The 17,589-nt window shown below is 46.7% G+C and overlaps 1 protein-coding gene across 2 annotated transcripts in view; it reads left to right on the top strand.

Moving 5' to 3' along the window:
• LOC121289987 (LIM domain-binding protein 1-A-like) overlaps positions 1-17,589 on the top strand; it is a 58,598-nt gene that overhangs the window by 22,726 nt on the left and 18,283 nt on the right. For both annotated transcript variants that reach the window (XM_041210081.1, XM_041210080.1), the window contains exons 2-3: positions 13,594-13,638; positions 17,017-17,092. In XM_041210081.1, the coding sequence (XP_041066015.1) occupies positions 13,594-13,638; positions 17,017-17,092 (121 nt within the window). The remainder of the gene's footprint in view (positions 1-13,593; positions 13,639-17,016; positions 17,093-17,589) is intronic.

Here is a 17,589-nt window from a genome sequence, read left to right as displayed (position 1 = left end):
GATGGAGAAATAGAGACCTTAGTGAGAAGTTGTAGCAGTGTCAGCAAGTGCAAAAGTTACCTCCAATAGCTCTGTTACACTCTTGGAAATGGCCAGGAAGACCATGGGAGTGATTACACATCGACTATGTGGGACTTCTTATGGGAACAATGTTTCTACTTATCGTGGATGCTCACTCAAAATGGATGGACATATATGAGGTGAAGTCACCAACATCTTCTGCTACAATAGACAAGCTGTGTCAAAGTTTTACAATCAATGGACTACCAGAAGTGGTCATATCAGACAATCAATGGTATTTGCAAGTGCTGATTTTTCAGCCTCAACAATATTACTCATGTAAAAACTTCACCGTACAACCCTTCTTCAAATGGACTGGCCAAGAGACCGGTTCAGACCTTCAAGTCTGGTATGAAGAAGTTGTCTGGGGATTATATAGTGACTAAACTAACACATTTCCTTTTCCATTATATGACCACCCCTAATACACCAACAGTGTCACCCCTGCAAAATTGTTGATGAAACGCTATCCTGATCGAGATTGAGCCTAATTATGCCAGACTTGGGGGAGAAGATGGAAAAGAGTCAGGGAAGTCAGAAAACTGGACATGACATGACTGGACATTTGTTTTGAGATGACCAAGCTGGTACCACAGATGGAGAAGATCAGTAGACCGTTCTTAGAAGCAACACATTCTGTTTATTTGAATTCAGCAGCTAGGCTTGTGTGCTTACAACTCAACCTCTGTCTCTACACTTCAGACTCTACTCAAGACTACTGACTATAGAGGTAGCCCGTGCCACTCTGCTATTGGATACCAAGATCATTTTTTTTTTGAAAAATATGCTTTATTCATAAAATATCTGGCGCAGTCGTGACAGGACGTTTAATATGTATAGAAGGCATATGTGAAGAATTTTAGAGAAGGATCAATATGGTTGTTTGGTGAAATAAGTGCAGTAACTGGACCTCTTTCCTACCATGTGAAATGGAAGATCAAGTCATACGAAGACATGTGGATCATATAACAGCAGACACAAAATATCCAAAAATAATTCTGCCATTGTTCGTGACTGAGTTAACCGTCTCCTGTTGAAAGAACTCAGCTGAGTACAGATGTATCTGAAGGATTGGCAGTACCTGTAAGAGTGGAGGAAACAGATTTGCAGATACCTACCAAAGAGCCTGCTGCTCAGGCGACTCCAGTAAAAGAGGTTCCGGACAAAAGATCTGAATCTGTAGAGCTGAGATGTTCTACATGCATAAGGAAACTCCCAGGAAGACTGACTTTATAAATTACTTATCTGTGTGAATATTTTTGATATCTTCAGAAAAATTGTAATCATAATTGTAAAATGTATTCCTGAGTAAAGGGGAAGGGATGTGGTAATCTAATGTGTAATATACCTTTAAGACGAATGTTGTAACGGAAGATCACATGATCTTGGTGTGCATTGACCAGATTGAAATGATTGTAATATTCATTGATTGTACTGATACACCTTGTGATACATATGTAAAAGTTGACTCTGATTGTACTTATGTGATGGTGATTTTGAAATGGTTTGGAATGTTTTTCCAGATATTTTATGAATAAAGTATATTTTTCAAAAAAAAAATGATCTTGGTATCCAATAGCAGAGTGGCACGGGCTACCTCTATAGTCAGTAGTCTTGAGTAGAGTCTGAAGTGTAGAGGCAGAGTTTGAGTTGTAAGCACAAGAACATAGCTGCTGAATTCAAATAAACAGAATGTGTTTCTTCTAAGAACGGTCTACTGATCTTCTCCATCTGTGGTACCAACTTGGTCATCTTGAAACAAATGTGCAACCGAGATCCTTAAGTCCCAACTCATCAGGGTCTGGCAGGAATGTTCCACTCACCTCGAAGTTACCAGCAAACTGAGGTCTGACTTGTGCGCGCCGGCCCCTCTTCAAACGGGTTTGACGCCAACGTAATTTCTCGCTGGCGTGATGGAAGATTGGAAAGCCTGGCAAATCCCGGAGAGCAGCTGTTTTAATGAGCACTCATGACATGCTAATGAGCGCAAGTGGCATTTGCGCCACTAGTCGGTGAGATAACCAGCCCGCCATGGAAACACCATGAGGAGAATTGTGACTCATTTTTACGACAGGGTGGGTTTTGACTTTTTGCCTCCCGTTGGATTCTCTGCTCTCTCCCGCCACGAAACCCACCACAGGTGGGATGGGAAAATTCTGCCCAATGTTTCAGGTCAAGGACCTTTCTTGATTTGTCACATCTAGCCCGTTTCTCAATTTTTAAAAGACTGCTTTTTATGGGATGTGGAATGTTTCAATGTTAATCACAGGCGGACTAGTTGGTTGCTGGAATGTCTCTCTATCCTGAAGATGATCCACATGTTTTCAAACAATCCCATTTTCCACTTCCACCTGGAAGGACAGGGACTAGTTTCTGATGCAATTGTACCAGGAACCCCAACAAGGTCCACTTCCAAAATGCCGCCCAAAAACTGTGTCTCCTACAGCGATTTTGCGAGCTTTGCTATGAATATCGCAATTCAATTTATGATTACTCTGATTCTTCTCTACCTTCCCCTCTAAGTTTGGAATCACCAAACTTAACCTTCTACATAGGCAGCGTTTCATCAATAATTCAGACGGTGTTGAAGCAGTGGTCGAATGAGGTGATGAATGATAACTGAGAAGAAATCGGGAAAGTCGAGTTTCTCGAGCACCTTCTGATAACCCCTTCATTCCAGATTTGAAAGTTCGCCCAACTCTCTCAGCTAAACCATTTGATGGGGGATAGCATGGTACTGTTTTAATACCTCTGATTCCATTTAAACTCATGAATCTCTGAAACCCTGTACTGGTAAAGACCGTATCATTATCAGAAGCGATGATTTCCGGTAGGCCATGTGCGCTAAAACAATGATGCAGCATTTCGGTCATTGCGCTCGATGTCGGTGATCTAACTTCATCCACATCCATCCATTTAGAATACGCGTCTACGCTCATTAAAAATACGGGGCAGAATCTTCTGCTCGGTGTGCGGACGTGCGCCTGACATGCTCGATCGTGAAATAGCGCGTGATGACATCGGGCGAATGTCCCAACGTCATCGCGCACTCGCGCGATATTCCAGTCAGCGGGCACACCTGAGAGTCGGCAGCGCATCCGCAATTGATTAAGGCGCCAGTGAAGGGGCAAACTGACGGCGATTTTTCACCGCCCATGTGATTTCGCGGTCACCATATGGGCAAAATGAGCAGGCAGCCAGCCGACATTTTCGAAAACCTCATCCACGGGCGGGATAAAAAACATCAGCGGCATTGCCAGTGTGAGGAGTTTGGTACATAGTTTACTGCTGGTTGCTTATTGGTACTTGGCAGTTTCATGGCTGTTTGAGGCTTCATTGTTAGCATTTCCAGGCTTCGTTTCAGGTCTCCTTGGTGTCTCCCCAGAGGATTCAAACCATGTGGAACCTTCCAGACATCAGACAGCATTTCGTGACCCTGGTAATGGGGATTGTGGTCTCCGCTGGAGGCACCTCCCCTGAGGGGGAAGAGAGGGGCAGAAGGGGGAGGAGGCCAGGTGTCACAATGCAGCTTCCAGGGGAGGGACCTGTGGGAGGAGAGGCGCAGACACAAGGGGGGCAGGGCCAGCAGGTAGTCCAAGGTTGAAGGGGCCGCAGAAGACACCACTATCCTGCTGCCAGGGTTTACAGGCAGCGATGCAGCTACCTCACTATGTCTGAGGTGCAATACTGAAGGAGGCTCCACCTCTCAAGGGAGACCATGACCTCCATTTGCCAGATGATTGGGCCTGAGATCAGCTCCAACTGTGTGCGTGGAAACCCCATGCCAGTGGCTCTGAAGGTCACAGTGGACCTCAACTCCTATGCCTCCGGCTCTTTCCAGGGCTCAGTGGGGGATCTTTGTGGAGTGTCCCAATCAGCTGTCCACAGTTGTGTCAAGCTGGTGACAGAAGCTCTGTTCAGGTGGGTACTGACCTTTATTCATTACCGTACTGATGAGGCCAGCCAGGCTGAGTGAGCCAGAGGCTTTGCAGTGATTGCTGGGTTCCCCCGCGTCCAGGGTGCCATTGACTGCACACATGTGGCCATCAAGGCGCCAGCGGGTGAGCCCGGTGCCTTCATCAACAGGAAGAGATTCCACTCCATGAAACGTGCAGATATTGTGTGACCACAGGGCGCAGATTCTGCAAGTCTGTGCAAGGTACCCTGGCAGCTCCCATGACTCTTACATCCTGAGACACTCTCAGGTGCCGGGGCTCTTCAGTGCTCCAGCCCGGCTGGATGGGTGGCTGCTGGGTGACCAGGGTTATCTGTTGAAAATGTGGCTCATGATGCCTCTCCACCATCCAAGAACAGAGGCAGAGCAGCATTATAATGCCTCCACAAGGGCAGTGATAGAGAGGACTATGGGTCTTCTTAAGATGTGTTTCCAACGCCCGGACCGTTCAGGTGGAGCACTGCAATACCCCCAGAGTGGGTGTCACTGATAGTGGTTGCATGCTGCACTCTCCACAATCCGGCACTGGCAAGGGGGAACCCACTGGAGGAAGAGGATCTTGACGCAGCTGCACAGGCCACAGAGGATGAATCCAGTGGTGAGTCAGAGGAGGAACACAGTGAGGAGAACGCTCCCTCCCAGGCGGGGTCAGCACAGGCTCCACTGGCCAGAGGACGACTGCCAAGGTCATCAAGGCTAACAGGACACCAGAGTCAGCAGCTGCCACTAATGCTGCTGCCAGTGAGGGGGGAGCACCTAGACGTAGCTCTCGCAAACATAAATTAAAGGCACCATGAACACGAGGGGGACAGTTCACGGGTGATTTTCTGTTCATTTATGTTTGGTTTATATGTCTGCTGGTGTGATCACGAACACCAATAATGGTAACGTGATAATGTTTTCAATGTGACAATAACATTAAATTAGCTTTGGCTCTGATGTCTGAGTATGCTTCACATTTTATCTTTCTGGTGCAGGGTACGCCAGTGTGTAATGCTGGACATAAGTGCTCGGATACTTTATTGCACAGGCACTGAATGGACTTTGGGGTCAAAGGAAAGGATCATTTCAGACATCCGGGATGGAGGCAGCAGCCCTGGCATGAGGTGGAAGCTGATCTTTGGCAGCCTAACTGAAGGAGTGTTGGATGAATGCGTCCCTGGTGTCCCTGCCTCCCTGGAGGTTACCAAGGTCTGGTTCCACTGATCACTGGGAGACAGTGGCACCGTGATGCAGATCTCAGGAGGGAGGCAGTGGCCAGTGCCACGGCTGACATCTCCCCCAGTCATCGCAGACTCATCAGATGCCATGGTCACTGGCAGAGGGGCAGAGGAGCTGCTACCATCAGTGCCCTGAAAGGAGCCCGCAGAGATGACAAGCAGCTCGTGTGCCAACATGAAGTCACTCTGGACCTTTCTGCTCGCCATTGATGGACGGGCACCAAGCTGGGATACTGGGTGATTCATCCATCTCCCACACTGGCATTGCCCACCTGAGGTCATTCCCTGTGTGAGAGTTTGCAGGTCCGAACACAACCCCAGGAACCCCTGATTCTGTCCTTGGAGCTGCCTTTACTTGAGAGTCGCCACTCTCTCAATGGAGGAGGCAGTGCGCTCGGCCATGGCTGTCAATGCAGTGCTCATGCTCCACATGGACTCCTCCACAATGGTGACCATGGCACGCAGACCCTCATGGATCTCCGCCAGATCCTCCCGCACATCTCACTGGACATCCAGCATCTGCCACCTGACGGACAATTCCAGAGGCTCATCATTAGCCTTTGACTGAGCATCGTCCTGGTCCCCAGCAGCTCTCCAACTGCTCGGTGCCCTGGGCACTCTCTGCCTCCACCTGCACCTCAAGTGAGCATGAAGTGCCCTCATCAATGTGCACTGAGATACTAGCCGCTGATTTAATGCCCACACAGGTACTGGTATCTGTGCTGGTGCCAGCTTCAGAGAGCGGCTGTGAAACAGATGCAGATGAAGTCCGGCAGTCCTCTGGCATCAGGGGATCCAGGGAATGACTGTGTGCTGGCAAATCTAAGGGAGAACAAGAACATGTCATTCGTTAATTATAGATAATTATAAGTCACCACACTGTCACTGTGCATGCCAGGCACCCTGGTGAGACAATGGAGATCTGCATCATGGTGCCATCCTCTTCCAGTGATCAGTGGGGAATCCAGGTTCAAGGCTCACATCAATGAGGAGACCACTCTAGAATGGTTGCACAGTCCGAAGTCTCACCTCTGTGCACTGCGCTCTTACCTCTGTCTGGCACTCCTGCCTCTCCTTGCCCAGTTACAGGGGGAGCGTGCCAGCTCTCCAGCTCCAGGGCATCTTGCTCGAACCGGGAGAGCAGCAGCAGGTTGGGTGGGGTCTCTGCCTGTTCGTGCCCTCACAGCTCGGTTATGGCTTGTCTTCTCCTGAAAGGACAGAGGAGCATGGATTAGTCCACTCTCTACCTGCAGCACCATTGTAGCCTGGCCAACCCCAGCTGAGGAACACCTCACAGGGCACATCCAAGCTGTGGCCCTAGAGCTGCAAGGCACTCAGTCCAAGCAGCCAGGGCTCACCCAGCTCTGGCATCATTGACAGTTGGTACTCAGACTCTAGCACCCTGAGGTCCATGGGGGGACAGCCAGACCTTAATACTTCTACACACTGACCCACGCCAGTATGGGACTCAACCTTCCTGAGCTCAGCTGCTCACTGAAGCACTTCTGGCACTGGTACCCATGTGCCCCGCACCACATCATCGCTGCTAACCTGTGCTGCCACCTCCTCCCGTGCCCTCTTTGTGAGGTGCGGAGGTCTCCTCCCATCTCTGGGGACAAGAGTGTCCATCCTGGCATCCACCTCCTCCAGGAGGACACTGAGGCACCCTCCAAGAAGCAGGGGGGCCGAGCGCCCACCAGACCTGCCCTCCCACCTGACATTTCCAGCTGCGCTCGACTCCATTAGGACAATGAGTGACCAATGACCCTCCGTGCCAGCCTTCCAGGGGCTGCCTGGGTCGTTTTTAATCTGGCCATCGGTTCACCATTGTACCCAATGGCCGACAGGCCCCTGCCCCTGTGTAGCCCTTCCTGACCGGTGAAGAGCCACATTTCACAGTGGGCGGGCCTTAATTGGCCCGCCAGCCTGAAATCACGGTCAGGGGTCGATTGCGGGCAGCGCGCAGTTCCCCAGTCGCTCCCGCTCCCGCCCACTGCCCAACAACCTCAAAATCCTGCCCATGGTCCTGAAGAACAATCCTACATAATCAGGCCACTCCCATGGATGCAGTGGAGCTGAAACAGGCAACTTCTGTAGTTGCTGACAATGGAGACAGTGCTTGACCATGCTTTCATTGTCACTGTCAATGCCTGGCCAGACATAGCATGCAAGCATCTGCATCTTCGATATGCCTGTGAAGCTCTGTAAAGATTGGCTCTCTTCCTTGCAAAGGGACGACAGCTCTTGATGCCCACAACAAGATTCTATCTTCTTTTTTCGGGCATGGAATGGTCTCATCTCTTCAGACACTGGTGAAATTGGTCACCATTGCAATACAAGGTCTCTGACTAGAATAACGAACAGTTTGTTAATGCATGAGAACAGTTGTTTTATAGTGGGTAACTTGGTGACTCTTTGTTACATATGATAGTGCATGCAAATTAGTCCTTTCTTCATTATGAAAAGGGAGAATCTACGGATTGAAATGCAATCATGTACTCAAGGTCCTACCTGGCTTTCCATAGTCATGTGACCTCTGCCATGAGTCACAGGCTGGGGGCAGCCATTTTACATTCAGTTCTCGTAAAGACATTGTCCCAAGAGCTATATATTCTTTGAGCTCGTAACGAATGCAGTGTTCTCTCAAGAAATTGGACTAGACGAGCTTGGTCATGAATCCACACTGACTCTTCATGCTGGAGGTCTGCGGTTGGTGCACTCTATGACAATTATTGTATTCTGCATTTGAGTGGTACGGTACTCATCCCCCTCCCTCACATTGTCCAAGTCTGCTGCTGTAGACAGCATAGGTGTCTGCAGAGGAGTAGGAAGTTGAGCCCTCAGCCTCTTTCCTGTTAAAGGCTCGCACAGCCAGACCACTCTGGAGCAGGGTACAATGATAACTTAACTGTGCCAGGTTAATGCCATCCTTCTTTTGAATAAAGCCTTTACGACCCACGCTCTCCTTTCAGCCTCAACATTAGCTTGCGGGTATCTCGGTGAGCTAGTCGTGTGGACAAAGCCATAAGATTCAGCAAACTCGCGGAAATATCCATTAGCAAACTGTCAGCCACTGCCTGAAATGACAAGGTCTTGAATCCTGTGTGTTGCAATGATTTCTTTCAACAATGCCCAGCCTCAAACGTATGACCACGGAGACGTTTTACCTCTATCCACCCTGAATATTGTCAATCACTGTCGAAAAGTTATCCCTCTGAGTTCCAAAAAGATCCATCCCCAGGTGTTCCCACGGACTGGATAGAAATGAGGACACTGTCAGGGGTTCCCTCTGCTCCTGCCAATGGATAGCTCACATGATGCAACAGGATATCCTTCTCTTCCAATGACCTGGAGAGGCCTAGCCACCAAACAGAATTTCTCACTCCGGCACAATGCCCAAATGGCCTCGGTGTAACCTCTGAAGTAAACTGAGCTGTAGGACTCTGGGTATAACCAGTCTCTTATCGTAAATCAACAAGCCATCCACAACAACTTCTTTGCTCAAAATATTGCCTCAGAATAAGGTTTTGTGGTGAATATTCCAGCCATTTTCTGATAGAGTATGCATGGATTTGAGCAGTTTCTTCACCTGACCTTTGCGCATTTCTGATCTCATTTAAGCATAGTGTTGGAAATGGTAGATATTTGGTAGTTAGCGAAATAAAGGTTTCCACATCTTCAACAAAATTTATAATCTCTTGTTCCGGCGTTCTACAGGAATACGCGACTACACATCCACTACAGTCTGTTTCTTTGCTTGCACATACTCAGTTGTAGTATCAAATCTCTTCAAACTCTTACAAAGTCTTTGTATACTTGGCAGCATCTTTGCTAATTCCTTCGCAATCAACAGAGCAATCAAAGATTCGTAGTCAGTCTCAGTTGTGAACTGAAAACCCAGGATATAGTCTGCAAACTTCTCTCAAGCCTCTTTTTCAATAACAGCATTCTGTTTCTGGTCGGCAAGATGCAACAACTGGAGTGCCACAGGGATCAGTGCTGGGGCCTCAGCCTTTTACAATTTATATAAATGACTTGGATGAAGGGACCTAAGGTTTGGTTGCTAAATTTGCTGATGACACAAAGATAGGTGGGAAAAAAAGAGGACTAAGGAGGCTACAAAGGGATAGAGATAGGTTAAGTGAGTGGGAAAGATCTGGCAAATGGGGTATAATGTGGGAAAATGTGAAATTGTCCATTTTGGCAGGAAGAATAAAAAAGAAGCTTGTTATTCAAATAGTGAGAGAGATGAGAGATTGCAGGGCTCTGATGTGCAGAGGGATCTGGGTGCCCTAGTGCATTAATCACAGAAGGTTAGTGTGCAAGTACAGCAAGTAATTAGGAAACAAATAGAATGTTATTGTTTATTGTGAGGGGAATCGATTACAAAAGGAGGGAAATTATGCTTCGGATACACAGGGCATTGGTGAGACCAGATCGAGAGTATTGTGTACGGTATTGGTCACCTTATTTAAGGAAGGATGTGAATGTGTTGGAAGCTGTTCAGAGGAGGTTTGCTTAACTAATAGCTGGAATGGGCAAGCTGTCGTATGCGGAATGGTTGGACAGACGAGGCTTGTATCCATTGGAGTTTAGAAGTGTAATAGGCAACTTGACTGAAATATATAAGATCCTGAGGGGCTCTTGCCAAAGAGAAGATGTGGAGAGGATGTTTCCTCTTGTGGGAGAATCTAGAAGTTAGGGGTCACTGTTTAAAAGTAAGGGGTCAGCCATTTAAGACAGAGATGAGATGAACATTTTTTCCTCTCAGATGGTCGTGAGTCTTTGGAACTCTCTTCCTCAAAAGGCGGTGGAAGCAGAGTTTGAATATTTTTAAGGCAGAGCTAGGTAGGTTCTTAATAAGCAAGGGGGTGAAAGGTTATCGGAGGTAGGTGGGAGGTTACAATCAGACCAGCCATGATTTTATTGAAGGGCTGAGTGGCCTACTTCTGCTCCTAATTCATATGCTTATATGATGGTGGGTGCATGCACCCCCAGAACCACGTCCATTAAGAGTCACATCTTCAAGATCTGGGGAGTAGTTGGAATTTAAGGTGAGGGGGAGGAGATTCACCTCCCTGCAGACTTGCTCACAATACTTTCCCTTTTGGGGTTCCTGGTCCTCTGTAGAACCATGGCGTCTCTGCTCCTTTCCACCTCCTGGACGATTGCCTCCAGTGCCATGCAATACATTCAGCACACTTCTACTGTAAGCTCAGAAACAGCTGGTTTCAGGCCTCCAGCATATCTTCCTCCACTTCCAACTCCCACTCCCAGCTCTACTCCTCCACTTCCAAGTAATGCATGGATCATGCAATTTCAAATGGAAACATTTATTGTGCTAAGGGGATGGGAGGAGACAAACCTGTGTGAAAGCCTGCAGCTTTCTTTCGAATGCTCCTGTATTAATGCGTGATTTGACATCAAGTGGTGACACATTGGAGCAGAAAGAATGACGATAGACAATATAAATGAAATTATACCGCTAAAATATAGTGGAAGGAGATCTGGGGATGTACACACACAAATCTTTGAAGGTCACACGACAAGTTGGGAAGGCTATTAAAAAGTTGCATGGCTTCATAAATAGAGGCATAGAGTACAATAGAGTACAAAAGCAAAGGAATGATGTTAAACCTTTATAAAATAAAAGGCACTAAAATGGTTCAATTACTAGAATGGTTAGGTTATTAGAATGATAGGATCTGGGACTTAAGTTATGTGGAGAGACTAGAGAAGCAGGGATTGTTCCCAATTGAGAAAGCTAAGGGAAGATTTGATAGAAGTGTTCAAAACCTTGAAGGATTTTGTCGCAGCAAATCCGGAGAAACTATTTTTAGTGGCAGACGGACTGGTAACTGTAGTACACCCATGAAAGGCTAAATGAAAAAGAAGCAGAGGTGACAGGATTCCCTTTTCCCACAGTGAGACCTTATGATCTAGAATGCACTGCTTGAAAGAGTGGTCAAAGCAGGTTCAAGGGTAACTCTCAAAAGGAAATTTGATAAATACTCGAAGGGGAAACAATTGCAGGTCTATGGAGAAACGGAAGGGAATGGTCCTGTACAAATTGCAAAGCTTTTTCAATGAGCTGGCTCAGGTGCAATGGGACCATGGCCTCCTTTTGCGCTGTAACAATCTCGGACCACGGGAGTTACGGGTAAAAAAAGGGATGTGGCACTAAGCACGATTGCCCTTTCATAGGGGGATCTGGGGATGTGGCCAAATGGCCTCCTGTGGGCGGTAAGTTTCTCTGGCCCAAGTTGTTTAATGTTTGAACTGTACCACCACAATGTTGCCAGTTGGCGGCGCTGTTGTAAATCCAGGCACTGCGGTGCCACAAAGCACCCAAAGGTGGCAGCATTCACCACAACAACAAAAACTTGAATTTGTTTGTTGCCAGTAAATTGTGCCCATGCCAAATGAGTAACCAGTTACAAAACAAAAACAGAATTACCTGGGAAAACTCAGCAGGTCTGGCAGCATCGGCAGAGAAGAAAAGAGTTGACGTTTCGAGTCCTCATGACCCTTCGACAGAACCTGAGTTCGAGTCCAAGAAAGAATTGAAATGTAAGCTGGTTTAAGGTGTGTGGGGGGTGGGGGGGTGGGGGGGGAGGGTGGGGAGAGAGAGAGAGAGAGAGAGAGAGAGAGAAGTGGAGGGGGTTGGTGTTGTTGTAGGGACAAACAAGCAGTGATAGAAGCAGATCATCAAAAGATGTCACCAACAATAGAACAAAAGAACACATATGTGTTAAAAACAAAAACAGAATTACCTGGAAAAACTCAGCAGGTCTGGCAGCATCGGCGGAGAAGAAAAGAGTTGACGTTTCGAGTCCTCATGACCCTTCGACAGAATTTGGAAAGAGTTCTGTCGAAGGGTCATGAGGACTCGAAACGTCAACTCTTTTCTTCTCCGCCGATGCTGCCAGACCTGCTGAGTTTTTCCAGGTAATTCTGCTTTTGTTTTGGATTTCCAGCATCCGCAGTTTTTTTGTTTTTTACATAGGTGTTAAAGTTGGTGATATTATCTAAACGAATGTGCTAATTAAGAATGGATGGTAGAGCACTCAATGTATAGCTCTAGTGGGGGTGGGGAGTGCATAAAAGATTTTAAGATATTTTAAAATAATGGAAATAGGGGGAAAAGAAAAATCTATATAGTTTATTGGAAAAAAACAAAAGGAAGGGGGAAACAGAAAGGGGGTGGGGATGGGAGAAGGAGCTCAAGACCTAAAGTTGTTGAATTCAATATTCAGTCCGGAAGGCTGTAAAGTGCCTAGTCGGAAGATGAGGTGTTGTTCCTCCAGTTTGCGTTGGGCTTCACTGGAACAATGCAGCAAGCCAAGGACAGACATGTGGGCAAGAGAGCAGGGTGGAGTGTTAAAATGGCAAGCGACAGGGAGGTTTGGGTCATTCTTGTGGACAGACCGCAGGTGTTCTGCAAAGCAGTCGCCCAGTTTACGTTTGGTTTCTCCAATGTAGAGGACACCACATTGGGAGCAACGAATGCAGTAGACTAAGTTGGGGGAAATGCAAGTGAAATGCAGCTTCACTTGAAAGGAGTGTTTGGGCCCTTGGACGGTGAGGAGAGAGGAAGTGAAGGGGCAGGTGTTGCATCTTTTGCGTGGGCATGGGGAGGTGCCATAGGAGGGGGTTGAGGAGTAGGGGGTGATGGAGGAGTGGACCAGGGTGTCCCGGAGGGAGCGATCGCTACGGAATGCCGATAGGGTGGGTGAAGTGAAGATGTGTTTGGTGGTGGCATCATGCTGGAGTTGGCGGAAATGGCACAGGATGATCCTTTGAATGCACCAGTAACCAGTTAGTTCTTTGGGTGGGGATATTTGAAGGGAAATGATGATGAGGACATCATCTCTTCTGGGATCCATGAAATGGAAAGCGTTCAATCTCTGTACACAGCACAAACATTCACTCCAATCTCAACACTTGTCCTCTGCCTCAAATTCAGATCAGAAACTCTCAGGGTGAAATTCCCTATTTTCAGAGTTCATCCAAACCCTCCCCCCTCCCCCTCCGGAACTGATGATCCAATGGGCTGGGCAGTGTTTACCTGATTAGAGAGAATTCTGGGACTTGGATTCATGGGATGTGGGGGTCACTGGCAAGGCCAGTGTTTATTGCCCATCCCTAATTGCCCTTGGGCAGGTGGTGGTGTCCCCACCTGTCAGTCCTTCATGGGAGCAGAGGTCACGGGTTTGGGAAGTTTGGTTCAAGAAGCCTTGGCGAGTTGCCACGGTGGGGGCAGGGGGTTAGTTATGTTATTCCAAGGATGAAAAGTGAATCCAACTGAATATTCCTGTATTTTAAACTATCCTATGTACTTTATCTTCCTCTTGACAGTCCGACACCGATGTATCTTCCGACATACCTGGAGCCTGGCATTGGGTGAGTGGCAGAATTGTAATAATACTTTGGCCTTCAACTGGATAGATCTTGTGGTATTGGGACATACAGAGCTGGAAGTTTCCACGTTTGATTCAAAACCTGTGCCAAGGTGCCTGACTGCATATTCTACAGGTGTTGGTCAAGGACAGTGGATCAAGCTTTTAACCAAGAGAAGTCATCAAAGGCAGAGAGCTGATCCGATCCTCACCCAATGTCTCCTAATGTGTGTTGGACTTCTTTCCAGTTCTAATTTTGTTCATCATTACTGACATCTAAAGTAACAACAGCAGAATCATCTTTATCCTTAATAAGCTCATGTTACACAATCCAATATAAGTCAAGTAATATAGTGTGACTTGATATAATTATATAATCCTTTATTCATGAGCTCACAATTCAATATAAGAACTCAGGTACTGTCTTTTACAATTCCAGCATGACGATAGAAGTGTTTTGCTCCAAATGCTTATACCAATTCTACCTTTAATCTCTATATTCCATACAATACTAATACTAAACTACAATGTATCAAAAGACAATCAATTCAAATTTCAGTTAACATGGTTCCAAGAAGATACACTCATGTTCATCCCAGTCTCTCCCAATGATTCTGTCGCCATGGTTATCTGGCCCACTTAAGCTCTTGAATCGTTTTATTACAATAAATCGTGACCAAGCAAGATACCCCAGATGTCCAAGACATGGCTGAAGGATCTCTCACATCTTTTACAAAGAATCTCTGTTCAGCAGAACTGAAAGCTGTTTCATGGCGCACTCACTCCACAAACAAGAAGCTGCATTGAGATACAGGCGTTGTGAGAGCTTTCAATGTTTCCAGCAAAGGTCACTGAAGGGAGATAGAGATATACCCTGGCTGATTCCTTTACACTATCAACCTCTGCCTAAAAATTTCAACTGAACCCCAGCATCTGCAGTTACCAGGGGAGATATTACCCAATTTCCTCCACCATTTGTGCAAAAAAGGATTTCCTGATTTCACTTCTAAATTGCTTTGCGCTAGTTTTAAGATTGTGCCCCCCCATTCTGTATTCTCCCACTGGACGAAGCAGTTTCTCTCTCTATCTACCCGTATGAATTCCTTTCTCATTTTAAATACCTCCGATAAGATCACCATTTAACTTTCTAAAGTCAAGGCCATACAAGACAAATTCATGCAATCTGTCCTTGTAATTTAACCATTTTAGCTCTAGTATCATTCTGGTGAAACTGTGGTTACGCCTTCTTGAAGGAAGTATATCTTTTCTGAGGCCCGGTGTCCAGTACTCCAAATACAGTCTGAACTTTCAAAGTATCTCTGGATTTCTTCGCTAGAAACCAGGGAATGTCTTGATGTGAAACGCTCAAATAATATAGCACAGGCCAATTTACATATTGGCAAGTGACACACAACCTAATGTTATTCTCCCAGGTAGCAACAGCCTACATTGCCAGCTTGCCCTGATGTAGAGGTGTAGATTGGTGTACCGAGGCCTGAATCCTTGTTATCTGTTCACTGTCAGGATTTGTGGAAGCCATTTTGAAGGTTGATGCCCTTCATAACTGAAAGTGATCTAGTGGCTTTCCTGTCAAGTGATCTTGTGGCTTTCTTGTCAAGGAGCCAAGTCAGCAGCAGGCAGACCTGCCTACCCCCTTCCTACCCCAATTCATGAGTTTCTCTAACGACGTGCACTTCTATTTGACACTTCATGCACCAGAAGGAATCTCAAAACTGATGTTGCCAAGCAGGAGAGGGGGAAGGTAAAATGGAGATTGAGCTGGGGGGAGGAGGGGGGGGGTGGTGGGGGAGACACCAAAGGAAGGGTGAAAGAGAGGGGCTTTAAGAAGGTTTGCAAGCAGGAATGGAGTGGGTAAGTTGAAGGCAAAGAATCCCATAGGGGCTGAAGGAGTGGACACAACGGTGGAGCAGATAGCGTAGTGAGTGACGCGGAGTGAAGAAAGGGAAAAAAGAAAGATGTGCATTTATATAGCGCCATTTACGATCATTGGACACCTGAATGCACTTTACAGCCAATGAAGTACTTTTAAAATGTAGTCACTGTTGTAATGTAGGAAATGTGGCAGCCAATTTGCTCACAGTAAACTCTCAATAACAACAATGTGATAGTGATCAGGCAGTCTGTTTTTAGTGATGTTAATGGAAGGATAAATATTAGCCAACACACCAGGGGTAACCCCCCTGCTCTTCTTCCAATAGTGTCACGGGACATCTCGTGTCCGCCTGACAGAGCAGGCAGGGCCTCAGATTGCTGTCTGACCTTTGACAGTGCAGAGCTTTATCCACCCTCAGTGCTACACCGGGGATGTGTTAGCCTTGATGCTCGAGTCCACAGGAACCCAGAACCTTGTGACGCTAAGGCGAGGCTGTTACCAACTGAGCCACAGCTGGTCAGGGGCATGTGGGGAAAATAAGGCCGGTGGACATCGTGTGAGGCCAGGCCACAGGGGGATTTGTAATTGGAATTCTGAAATCAGCTTGTTGGCGCACCAGCGAATTTCCTCACCAGGAAGCCTTCGGTCCGAGGCTGCCGTCTTCAGCTACAAAAGAGTCACACTCAGGCCTCAGGCATCAGAATGGCTGCCCCCAATCCTGGCAGTGGGCAGGTAGCATATATTCAGGCCTTGGTGCAGTGTCAAACTGAAGATCATGAAAGGAAAACAGAAACAAAAATAGCTGGGAAAACTCAGCAGGTCTGACAGCATCTGCGGAGCGGAGCACAGTTAACGTTTCGAGTCCCTGTGACTCTTCATCAGAGCAGATGAAAGGAGTTTGAAATGAAGATAAGTCTAAGACTTTCAGTGAGATAGAAGCCTTCAGGAGACAGGCCTGGACTAATGTTCCATAGACATGCACTCAAATCCCATCAGCTGGGGGTAATTTAAATTCAGTTAACAAATCTGGAATAAAATGCTAGTCTCACTATTAATGATCATTAGTGACCAGATTGTCATAAAAGCCCATGTGATTCACTAATGTCCTTTAAGGACAGAAACCTGCCATCCTTACCTGGTCTGGTTTATATGTTACTCCAGATCCACAGCAATGTGGTTGATTCGAAATGGCCTAGCAAACCACTCAGTGTAGCAAACAGCTAGAGAGGAAAGTGCTGTGGTGTAGATACACCACATGGACTACAGCAGTGCAGGCAGCAGCTCAACACCAACTCTCAAGGGCAGGTAGGGATGGACAATCAATGCTGGTCTTGCCAGTGATGGTCACATACCATGACTGAATTTAAAAAGAGAAGTAAAGAGAGATGGGAAACTAAAAGAATACTTTGAACATTTACACAAATACTAGAAAAGCAGATTCATTGTGAATGAGGTGCTTTGTTCAGCAATTGTTCTCTTTTTTGACAGGAGACATACACCTTACATGAACCAAACCGACTACAGGATATTCGAACTCAACAAACGATTACAGAACTGGGCAGAGGTAAAACATAATTCAGTCGTTAATATACTTTGTTTCTGTAACCTTTGCTCATTAATGGGGGGGAATTATAGTGCAGGAGAATGTTACACTTTCTATATCAGGTACTTAGTGTCAACGTCAAACAGCCCCAGAGCAGGTACAGATCGGGGTTAGATTCAGAGTAAAGCTCCCTCTACACTGTCCCCATCAAACACACCCAGGACAGGTACAGCCCTGGGGTTAGATACAGATTAAATCTCCCTCTACACTGCCCCCATCAAACATTCCCAGGGCAGATACAGCACAGGGTTAGATACAAAGTAAAGCTCCCTCTACACTGTCCCCATCAAACACTCCCAGGATAGGTATAGCATGGGGTTAGATACAGATTAATGCTCCCACTAAACTGTCCCCATCAAACACTCCCAGTACAGGTACAGCACGGAGTATTATACAGAGTAAATCTCCCTCTACACTGTCCCCATCAAACACTCCCAGGACAGGTACAGCATGGGGTT

Source organism: Carcharodon carcharias, chromosome 17 (assembly GCF_017639515.1).
Source record: "Carcharodon carcharias isolate sCarCar2 chromosome 17, sCarCar2.pri, whole genome shotgun sequence".
Classification (NCBI taxonomy): Eukaryota; Metazoa; Chordata; class Chondrichthyes; order Lamniformes; family Lamnidae; genus Carcharodon; species Carcharodon carcharias.
This window is presented reverse-complemented; position numbering and strand designations above follow the sequence as displayed.